Source organism: Brassica oleracea, chromosome C5 (genome assembly GCF_000695525.1).
Source record: "Brassica oleracea var. oleracea cultivar TO1000 chromosome C5, BOL, whole genome shotgun sequence".
Taxonomy (NCBI): domain Eukaryota; kingdom Viridiplantae; phylum Streptophyta; class Magnoliopsida; order Brassicales; family Brassicaceae; genus Brassica; species Brassica oleracea.
The window spans coordinates 2553477-2564057 of record NC_027752.1 but is presented as its reverse complement, the minus strand read 5'-3'; the positions used below and the strand labels follow the sequence as shown (position 1 = coordinate 2564057).

Genomic DNA, 10581 nt, shown 5'->3' with positions numbered 1-10581 from the left:
AAAAAAAAAAAATTACACATAAAATAATCATGATTTTTGTTAATTGGACGGATCATTATTTATATGATATTGCACACGAAAGAAAAATTTATGTTTTTAAAATTATCTAATTAATTCTATACTCATTTTTTTATATATTTTTATATGATATCACACATTCATAAAAAAATAGATAGTTTAAGATGCAAAAAAAATATTTACTTAATGAATATAATATGAACGAATATTACAAATACATCATTTAATAAAATAAATAATTAAAAGCTGAAAATTCATACCCGCGCTGTCACGCAGGTCAGAGTCTAGTTAACTTTAAAATATTAATGACAATCCTTTAAGAAAAGGAAGGTTTGTTGGTCCATGTCATGGTAAATCAAAAATCAATTTCTATAATCTTTTTGTTTTTGTTTTACTTATAAACTAGGTTAAGACCCGCCTTGCGCGGAATCATCATTATATATATAAATTATTTTATGTATTAAATATTTTTACATATTATGAAATAGTTAATATATATTAAATAATTAAAGTTCAATAACTATTAAATATATAATTAAATTGGTGCGAACATATAAATTAATTTTACTAATCCAAAAAATATTTTTTTTATATTTGATAGGATATGTAATTAAATTTAAATGATATTAACATAGATAATATATTTTAGTATATTTTTAATATTAATTTCTATTAAATGATGATTTCTAGTTTTTTCGATCATTTATATCTTTTATAGAAAAAAAATTAAATTACTGATAACAAAATTTTTATTGTGGGATTAATAGTTTTAGTAATTTATAATTTTTTAAAAAAAATAAGTTGTCAATGATCGTTCAAAACTTTTTTCAAAAAATTTGTTCAAAGTAAATTTTGAAACTAAAATATAGTATTTTATATGGTTTATAGTTTAATTTAAAATGATATATATATATTAATCTTAATAATTAATTAAATTAGACTTTTTACTTATATAATTTTTGTAATCATATGTATATTGTCATAACAAAATTTTTAAACCATGTATCATAAAATTTGAATGTGAGACTCTTAACAGTTTTAGTAATTTATAACCGTTTGTAAAAATTCAAAATATAACATATACATAAAAATCTAAAATTTTATTATATGGTTATTGTGGTTGTTTAATTTATTTAATAGTTTTAAATTAAAAAAATATAGAAGATGCACTATTTTTTTATCAAATCTTTATTATTCAAAATCATTAATTGCCATATATACTTTAGCCACATTAGGCAATTCCGTAAATTTTATTTAACGTAATAATAAAGTACATTAATGATGAATTTATTGTTAGTTTAATAAAAAACTTATTATATAATTAGATGGACCAACATATTTCTCTAATGATTCTAAGAATCATTCTAGTGATGACATGTGGCTACAAAAAGAAGTTGTAATGCTTCTCAAATAATATATAGGTGATGAATTATTGTTTATTGTCAATATTCCAATTTCATCTGATCCCTCGTTCATTTTCTCCCAATACTCTTTGGAGAAATATATTTTCTATCCGTTCAAACTTAACTGACTTTTTTTGTTGAAAAAAAAACTACACCCATTATTGTTACCTTCTATAAATAGAATAAATTAATAAAAAGACTAATTAACGGTTGTTAATTAGATCATCTCCAAAAACACTCTCTATTATAGAGTTCTGCAAACTCTATATTTGAAGTTTCAAAGTGTTCTTCTCCAAAAGCAAAACTTCAAATTTTACTTCAAAATTATTTGTAATTCACACTATACTCCTTATATTTTTCATAATTAATAGAAATCCATAAAATTTTATAGATAACTAGCACATATATAAAAATATTATAGTAATATTAATTAATAAAATATTATATTAAAATATGAAATTATAAATAGAATACATAATTAAATATTAAACTACAAGCAAAATACTATATTATTACATAAAATTATTTTCTTAATGCTCCATTTTGGGTTACACGAAATTTGTTTGGAAAATATTTTAGAAGTTCCAGAGAAAATTTACTAGACTATTAGTGTTGTTGTAATATTTAAATTTGTGTAATAATTATGTCTTCATGTATTTTCTTAAAAAAATTTATACTAAATTTCTTTTGTAATATTCTTATTGTCTAATTCTACTTTTAAAATATTATAAATCTTATTTTATTTTATTTTTAAAAAAAATTATGTGTAAAATTTAAATTTATAAAAATAAATTTGAAATATTTAAAATATTCAAAAGTTTTAAAGATTAAAACTATGAATGAGAAAATACTTAAGAATCATAAATGTGAGATATAATTAATTATAAGGACCAAAATACAAATAAAAAGATGAAACTTCAAATTTAGAGTTTTGAAAAGTGAAACTTCAAATACTTCTTAAAACTCTAAATTTGAAGTTTTGAAGTTTTTTTTCGGAGAGTAAAAAATTCTATATTTGAAGTTATAGAGTTTTTTTTAGAGATGCTCTTACTAAGATCAGTCGAACCAGGTTCAGCTCTGGATAGAAGCAAAAAAAAAATAGAGTTATTAACATTGCAGGTCACTTTTAAGTTTTTATTATCACTCTAGGACACTTATAGCTACGGAGGTACTTTCGGGTGGTTAATTACACCAATAACCTCTCAGCAGTAGCAAACTGAACTTTGGCTTTATTTTTTTTCTGCTTCCTCACTTGTTATTTTTTTGGTGGGTTTTAAAATATGTTGAATTTTAAATTGGTAAAATATCTCTCTCTCTCAATTTTTCAGATATGTCGAACTAAACGTCGAACTTTTTTCCGGCGAGAAGCTTGAGGCTTTAATAGTTTATACAAAATGTTGAGTTTTACGGAGTCTTAGGTTTGATGTTGCCCAGATGCATTGTCTAAAGTAATATGGAACCAATTGACACAAGACAAGAAGAAATTCTTTAGTTATGGAAGAGGTTTTGCTAAGAGATAACAACAAGTTAACAACACAGATCTATATTTTCTTTGAGAACTATAAGTCTGGCTGGTGTTATCTTGCTAGGTGAGGTTCTCATCTGTAATTTCTACAGCTTTTTGTTGTTAATTTGAAAGAATTCTCGTCAAACTCAAATTGAAAAACTAAACATGAGTTAATGATGACTCATGTTTCACTTTTGTTGAAATCTGATCATGGTTTTGTTATACATGGTAACTTGAGAGGAAGGTTGGATGTGAATATGATGTTGGAGACGGTGGAGAAGAAGAATCTCAGTGGCAGATTCATCTGTTGCATTAACATGGTGGAGATTCATCTCAGAAACAGAGGAGATGATAGCTTTGATGGTTCAGCCGATTGTTGGCAGTTACAAAGCCACTGAAATCTGATTTGAGCAACGAGATAGGTGTGTCTCAGAAGAGAAGGCAATGGGATCTTCGGACCGGTCGATGAACCCTATTTTGTCTCAGTTTTACTTTTCGTGACGCTTTAGTTTGTGGATATTATAAATGTGTACACTCTGATAGTAAATAAACAGTGTACATATGGATAGTAATCTTATTGTACATATAAATCTTGTTTAATAACCTGAATGATGTGATTTCTTTTGGTTAACTAGTATATGATTATCTTTGACCATAATGAGAAGGCTTGATCATCCTAATGAGAAGGCTAAAGCAATCATTGTAACGAGAAGGCTTGATTATGTACACTAAACAAATGTACATATGTTTCACAAATCCTCCCACTGACCGTACAAATGCATTACAAACTTTTTCATTCTAAATAAGATTTAAGCAACTAATTTTTCTCTTTCCCTACTAGGTTAGTGCAATCAGAGAAAAAACTTGTTTTAGACAAATGCATTGATTGCATTATTTTAGAAATTTGTCTATGCTACTATTTTGTGCTATGACTATGTAAATGTGTTTAGGAATGTTTTTATCAACATTTTATATTTCTTTTTTAGATATTGTTCTTGTTTACATATTGCAACATATGTATGGCCAACATTAATGTCCACGTGTACACATAGACCTCATTATCCACGTGTACGTATCCACATGTACGCTGATTTGTAATATCATTGTAATATCCACAGCTTACGATATCCATGTGTACACCAATGTCATGACTAAAATGATATTTTCAAGCAGGCTTTCACTCAATCCCTCAACATAAGAAAAAACAAACTTACAAAAGCGTTAAAGCTTTTATTCATGGTGTCGGAGTGTCCAAATTCTCCACCATATGGAGATGATGATTCATGGATAAGTATCGAGAAAGAGGTGAAGGAGAGCTCACGTCGGTTACGGCGGTGCTGTGACGGTTATGGTGTTGACGATGGGAGTACAGATGAAGAAATGGGTGGATGTAATTAGAGAACTGAACAAACATTTGTCCCACGAGTCTATGACCATCATTAACAAACCTTCAAACAATTAAAAAACCAACACTTTTGCTATGTCATCTACGTCGTCGTCGTCGATGTCACCTACCGCCAACGTCTCCGCCGTCATCTATGTTCTCCCACCGTCGTCTATGTCACCATTTAACCATCATCACCATCATCAGACCAGCATCTTGGTAAATCTCAAAAAATAGATCGAACAACATAGATAATAATTTGAAGTGAATTATGTTGGAAAAGAAATCTGAAAAAGCAAATCTGGATGAAGAAGAGAGTGAGACCTATTATATTTTCTCAATTGACGAAATGTTTTAGATTTTTTTATAATAGAATTACGGTGTATACTATTTAAAAAAAAGTTAGTTTTGGAATTTTGTATGTTCCACATGTGTGTTTTTCGCGGAAAAGAGTGAAAAACTGCTCTAGTAGCTATAAAGTGTATTATAGTGTTATAAAAAATCAGAAAGCCACCTTGGGTGTAATTGTTTCAGAAAAATACGGGTTTAGAGTCTTGGAAAAGTTATTTAGTTTCGAGCCCAAAATAAACAGAAATCTTTAACGCGCGCCGTCTAATTTCCTATTCATTTAACTTCTCACCGTTTATCGTGGAGTAAAACAGCACGCAGTTTGCAATATAAAATTAAAAACGTTTCGGCGTCCGAAAAGGCATATCGATGGCGTTTTGAGGAGTCCTATCTCGTTTCTATCCTCTTTCTTCCTCTCTGTTCGTTAAACCCTACGAGAGCTTCTTCTCTCTACAACTGCTCAGGATCTTAACCATGATACCCACAGCAATCAACGCTCCAATCTCACCTTCCCCTCGCTCCGCTCTACTCTGCCACTTCCTCACTCCGTTACCTCTCCGTTTATCCAACTCTCAGTCTCCGTCTCGCCGTCGCTACCGAGCTTCGTTCCCTCGCTGCGCAGCTACTCCGTCCGAACAACCACCGCTGGTGGTGGCTAACAAGAAGGAGCTCACGGGACTGCAACCGATTGTAGAGAAAATGACGCCGCCGGTGCGGCTAGCGACTTCTGCTGTCGTTCTAGCGGCCTCTTTAGCTAGTGGCTATGGGCTTGGGCTTCGGTTAATGGGCTCAAGGAATATCGCCCTAGGTGGAGCAGCTGTAGCTGGAGCAGCTGGTGGAGCTCTCGTCTATGCGATGAACTCGGCCGTACCGGAGGTGGCTGCCATCGGTTTGCACAATTATGTCGCGGAATTCGAAGATCCCGCCTCTGTGACGAAAGAGGATATAGAAAAGATCGCTTCTAGGTACGAAAGGATCAAACTTTTTGGGATTTACACACAAAGTTTACTTTTTGATCGTTTGTGTATGTGGCAGGTATGGTGTTAATAAAGAAGATGAGGCGTTCCAGGCTGAGATATGTGATATATATTGCCGGTGAGTCGAACTCGGGAGAAGTGTCTTCCTCTTTTGCTTAGTGTGGAGAGTTATTTAGTTAATCTTTGCATCTTGATTAGGTATGTGACTTCCGTGCTTCCAGCTGAAGGACAGTCTCTTAAAGGAGATGAAGTGGAGAAGATTGTTAAATTCAAAAGTGCTCTGGGAATAGACGACCCTGATGCAGCCTCCATGCACATGGAGGTGTTTTCTAGTTGATTCTTCTTTGTTTGAATTAGCCTTTTGCAGTTGGTTGAGGAGGGTAATCGCCAGTTCCTTGGTATTGTTTAGATTGGCAGGAGGATTTTTAGGCAAAGGCTTGAGACTGGGGAGCGTGAAGGGGATGCAGAACAGCGTCGGGTGAGTCGCTAGTCCATATTAGTCCTTCTTGGTTCGGAAAGCGAACACAAGTGTGATCACAAGCTGTGTATGGTCCTAGTGCAGGCATTTATGAGGCTTGTATATGTTTCAGCTCTTGTGTTTGGAGACGCTGCCTCCTTCCTTTTACCTTGGAAGCGAGTGCTGAAAGTCACAGATGCTCAGGTCGGCATTCCATTTTTGTCAAACCTATGGTTTTGTGCAATATTTGTATCTTTTTTTTGTAAGATGCAAATTGGCAACTTGGTAATCTGAAGTTCTCTGCTAATGTGTTAACCTTTTGTATAGGTTGAGATTGCTATTCGTGAAAATGCAAAGCAGCTGTATGCCGAAAGGTTGAAATTAGTTGGTAGAGGTAATGTTATTCATGTTTTTCATTTTAAAATTTAAAATAATGTCAAATTGTAGAATGAAGGAAGTTGCTTGAGCTGGTTATGTCAACTACTTTGTCACTTCTTGTAAATAGAGCTTTATACTGTTCATTTCTCAGCAAGATGCTGAATGCTCCGCCTGGAACTATAATTATGCAATGGATAATCTCATTTGACATTGATAACAGATACTTCTTAGCCTTATCTTCAGCTTTAAGCATGGAAACTTAAATAGTTATGTTTGTCAACATGTTCTTGCAGATATTAACTTAGAAAACCTTGTGGACCTTAGAAAAGCACAACTATCATTCAAGCTTTCTGATGAGGTACTCCATTTAATTGTAGAATTGATTTCCTACTGCCACTAGTTATAGTTCTTCTGACAGTGTCTTGTCCCTTTTAGCTTGCTGAAGAGCTGTTCAGAGAACATACAAGAGCAGTAGCCATAGAGAATATTACTTCTGCACTTGGCGTTCTAAAATCCCGCACACGAGCAGTGTAAGGCATTGTATTTATTAATTACCGAGTCACGCATAAAATGACTTTACTGAAAAATAATGTTGAATGTGGTCGAGCTGAAAAACTGCTTCTTTTATTAATTACTGAATCATGCATAAAATGATTTAATCCAGGAAGAGTATGTCACTTGTTGTGGAAGAGCTTGAAAAAGTACTGGAGTTTAACAACCTACTGGTTTCCTTGAAAAATCATTCAGAGGCAGCTAATTTTGCACGGGGCGTTGGCCCTATATATTTAATAGGTAAATGCTTTTGACGGTCTATTTTCTGATTAGTAATTATAGGCTATTAACGTTGGATCTCTGTGGCATAGGTGGTGAGTCTGATTTTGAGAGGAGGATGGATGATTTAAAGCTACTTTATAGAGCATATGTTACAGATGCTTTATCTAGTGGGCGCATTGAAGAAAACAAGGTAAGCTGAAACCAGTTTTGTATAAAGTATGTTATAGAGCGTGTTTCCGATTCTGTTTTTTTTTTCTATCACCGTCCCATGCGATATCATTTTTGATCATCTTTCTGCTGAATGGTAGCTTGTGGCAATGAGCCAATTGAGAAACATTCTCGGATTGGGAACTCGGGAGGCTGAAGCTATTAGTGTTGATGTCACGTCCAAGGCATACCGTAAAAGACTTGCTAACGCTTTTTCTAGTGGTGACCTTGAAGCACGAGACAGTAAAGCAAAATATCTTCAAAAGCTATGCGAAGAGCTGCACTTTGATGCACAGAAGGCAAGCGCAATCCATGAAGGTATATTCGGACCACCTGACCTTATGCTGTTACGTTATACAGTTTGAATTGCCACTGTATCGCCCAAAGATACGATGGATGGGACCATGAAAAACTAGAATCATATCAATTTGGTTGATGGCTGTGAACCTTCTTGTCCCTTGCCTTGCAAACTAGCTTTAATTGTTATCGATTTGGTTCTCAACAGACTTCCAACAAGTTTGGCATTTTTTGTGTGGTTACATTACATGCTGTTATCTAACAGTTTTGATGTTTGCTGAAGTCTTTTCTTCCCAGTCATCCGACAATCACCTGCTTTTCTTCAGATATCTATAGGCAGAAGCTTCAACAATGTGTTACGGATGGAGAGCTGAGCGATGACAATGTTGCTGCTTTATTAAGGTTAAGAGTCATGCTCTGTATTCCTCAGCAAACTATTGAGGCTGCTCATGCAGAAATCTGTGGAAGCATATTTGAAAAGGTAATCCAGCTTATTAGTCCGCTTCTATGTCCCATTTTGTCTCCGTGGTCTTATTCGTTACATCTTTTGCAGGTTGTCAGAGAAGCAATTTCTTCTGGAGTGGATGGTTATGATGCTGAAACTCGCAAATCAGTAAGAAAGGCTGCTCATGGTCTTCGGTTATCCAGAGAGACTGCCATGTCTATTGCTAGCAAGGCTGTGAGTATCATCACACTCTTTACTTTTCCCATGTTTGGTATTAAGATTTAGTTTATCTGATAAGAAAAGAGATACCTTCATTGATGCAGGTCCGTAGGGTTTTCACAAACTATATCAGACGAGCAAGATCGGCAGAGAACCGCACCGAGTCAGCAAAGGAGCTCAAGAAGATGATTGCTTTCAACACGTTAGTTGTGACTGAAATGTTGGCTGACATTAAGGGAGAATCTTCTGACAGAAAACCTGAGGAGGAGCCTGTTCAAGAGAAAGAAGAAGTTTGTGAAGATGAGGAATGGGGATCCCTTGAGTCGCTCAAAAAGACAAGACCTGACAAAGAGCTCGCTGAGAAGATGGGAAAGCCTGGCCAGACTGAGATAACACTCAAAGACGACCTTCCCGACAGGGACAGGATCGATCTCTACAAAACATACTTGCTCTACTGTCTAACCGGAGAGGTAACAAGAATCCCGTTCGGCGCCCAGATCACAACAAAGAGAGACGACTCAGAGTACTTGCTTCTGAACCAGCTCGGTGGGATCCTTGGATTGACTTCTAAAGAGATAGTCAACATTCACGTAGGTTTAGCCGAGCAGGCTTTCAGGCAACAAGCTGAAGTGATTCTAGCTGATGGGCAGTTGACAAAGGCAAGAGTAGAGCAGTTAGACGAGTTGCAGAAAGAAGTTGGGTTGCCTCAGCCACAAGCGGAGAAGGTTATAAAGAACATAACAACCACAAAAATGGCGAACGCGATAGAAACCGCTGTTAACCAAGGAAGACTTAACATAAAGCAGATAAGGGAGCTCAAGGAGGCAAACGTGAGTCTGGACAGCATGATCGCTGTTAGTCTGAGAGAGAAACTGTTCAAGAAGACGGTGAATGACATATTCTCATCAGGAACAGGTGAGTTCGATGAAACTGAAGTCTACGAGACAATCCCATCTGATCTCAGTATTGACTTGGAAAAGGCCAAAGGCGTTGTCCATGACCTTGCTCGGAGTAGACTATCTAACTCCCTGATCCAAGCCGTGGCATTGCTCAGGCAGAGAAACGCTAAAGGAGTGGTATGCAAATCCTCTTTCCCTCTCTTACACAAGTCAGATTGTGTGTCTGATTAGTGCATGCTTTCTTTTAATTGTTTTAGGTCTCGTCGCTGAATGATTTGCTGGCATGCGACAAAGCCGTGCCAGCTGAGCCGCTGTCGTGGGAGGTCTCGGAGGAGTTATCCGATCTATATAGTATCTATTCAAAGAGTGATCCCAAGCCGGCGCCAGAAAAGGTGTCGAGACTACAGTATCTGCTGGGAATAGATGATTCAACTGCGACTGCCCTCCGTGAGATGGAAGATGGTGCATTCTCTTCTGCTGCAGAAGAAGGCAACTTCGTTTTCTAAGTCTTTTGGATAATATTGGCTTTTGTTTTGAATGTTATGGTCGAGAGAGTTAGCTAAATGATATTTGCGTAATGTTAAAAATTTAGCAAAGCCTGTGAAAATTAGCCAAACTTGATCTGATTGGAATAATTTGAAAATCTACGGACGAGAAGAGAACCATGCATGATTCCCTCAAACCAGGCTTTGCCAACGTGTGGTGTGGAATGAAAAACGGAGCTTGGAATCAGCCAACGTGAGTGAGCTCCGTAGCAGAGTTTTATGCGCATGTGGTGTCACGTGATGGTCAATGAACGCCAAACGAAAGAATGATACCCCAATCAATACACTCAATGAAAAAAATAAAATAAAAGATTTGACCGTAAGTGAAATGTATTGTTTATTTGTTATGGTCTCGCATGAGTATAGACTGTACAAAAGTGAAATAATACTACTGAGCATTTATAGATCTGATCTTAATATATACTAGCATGTAATGTTATGTTGATTTAATTTACTTTGCTTAAGGGTCAATTTATTTTTATGGTTTGCTGTAAATATCTAAGTGAGGAAAATTTTGTTTCTCACAGATTTCAAAAAATTTAAATGGAAGAGTAAGTTGTGAATTTGAAATGACAAGAAGTTACCCTGAGCACAGATTCTATACACATATTGACATATAGACTGCAGTGTAATCTTTATGTTTGTAAGTAATTTAGACAAATCGAAGAATCAGAGTTTAATGAAAAGCATATGATTATGACTTATGACCCAACCAGTAGATTC

The 10581-nt window shown here is 35.0% G+C and overlaps 1 protein-coding gene across 1 annotated transcript; it reads left to right on the top strand.

Moving 5' to 3' along the window:
* The first annotated feature begins 5047 nt into the window (after positions 1-5047).
* On the top strand, positions 5048-9945 carry LOC106294990 (protein TIC110, chloroplastic-like). Its single transcript, XM_013730731.1, has 15 exons — positions 5048-5625; positions 5696-5755; positions 5836-5959; positions 6047-6115; positions 6200-6298; positions 6422-6488; positions 6766-6830; positions 6908-7002; positions 7137-7264; positions 7336-7436; positions 7555-7771; positions 8077-8231; positions 8304-8429; positions 8519-9490; positions 9571-9945. Exons 1-15 carry the CDS (start codon positions 5135-5137, stop codon positions 9817-9819), a joined length of 3018 nt encoding a protein of 1005 aa, XP_013586185.1. The 5' UTR covers positions 5048-5134; the 3' UTR covers positions 9820-9945.
* The last annotated feature ends 636 nt before the right edge of the window (positions 9946-10581 follow it).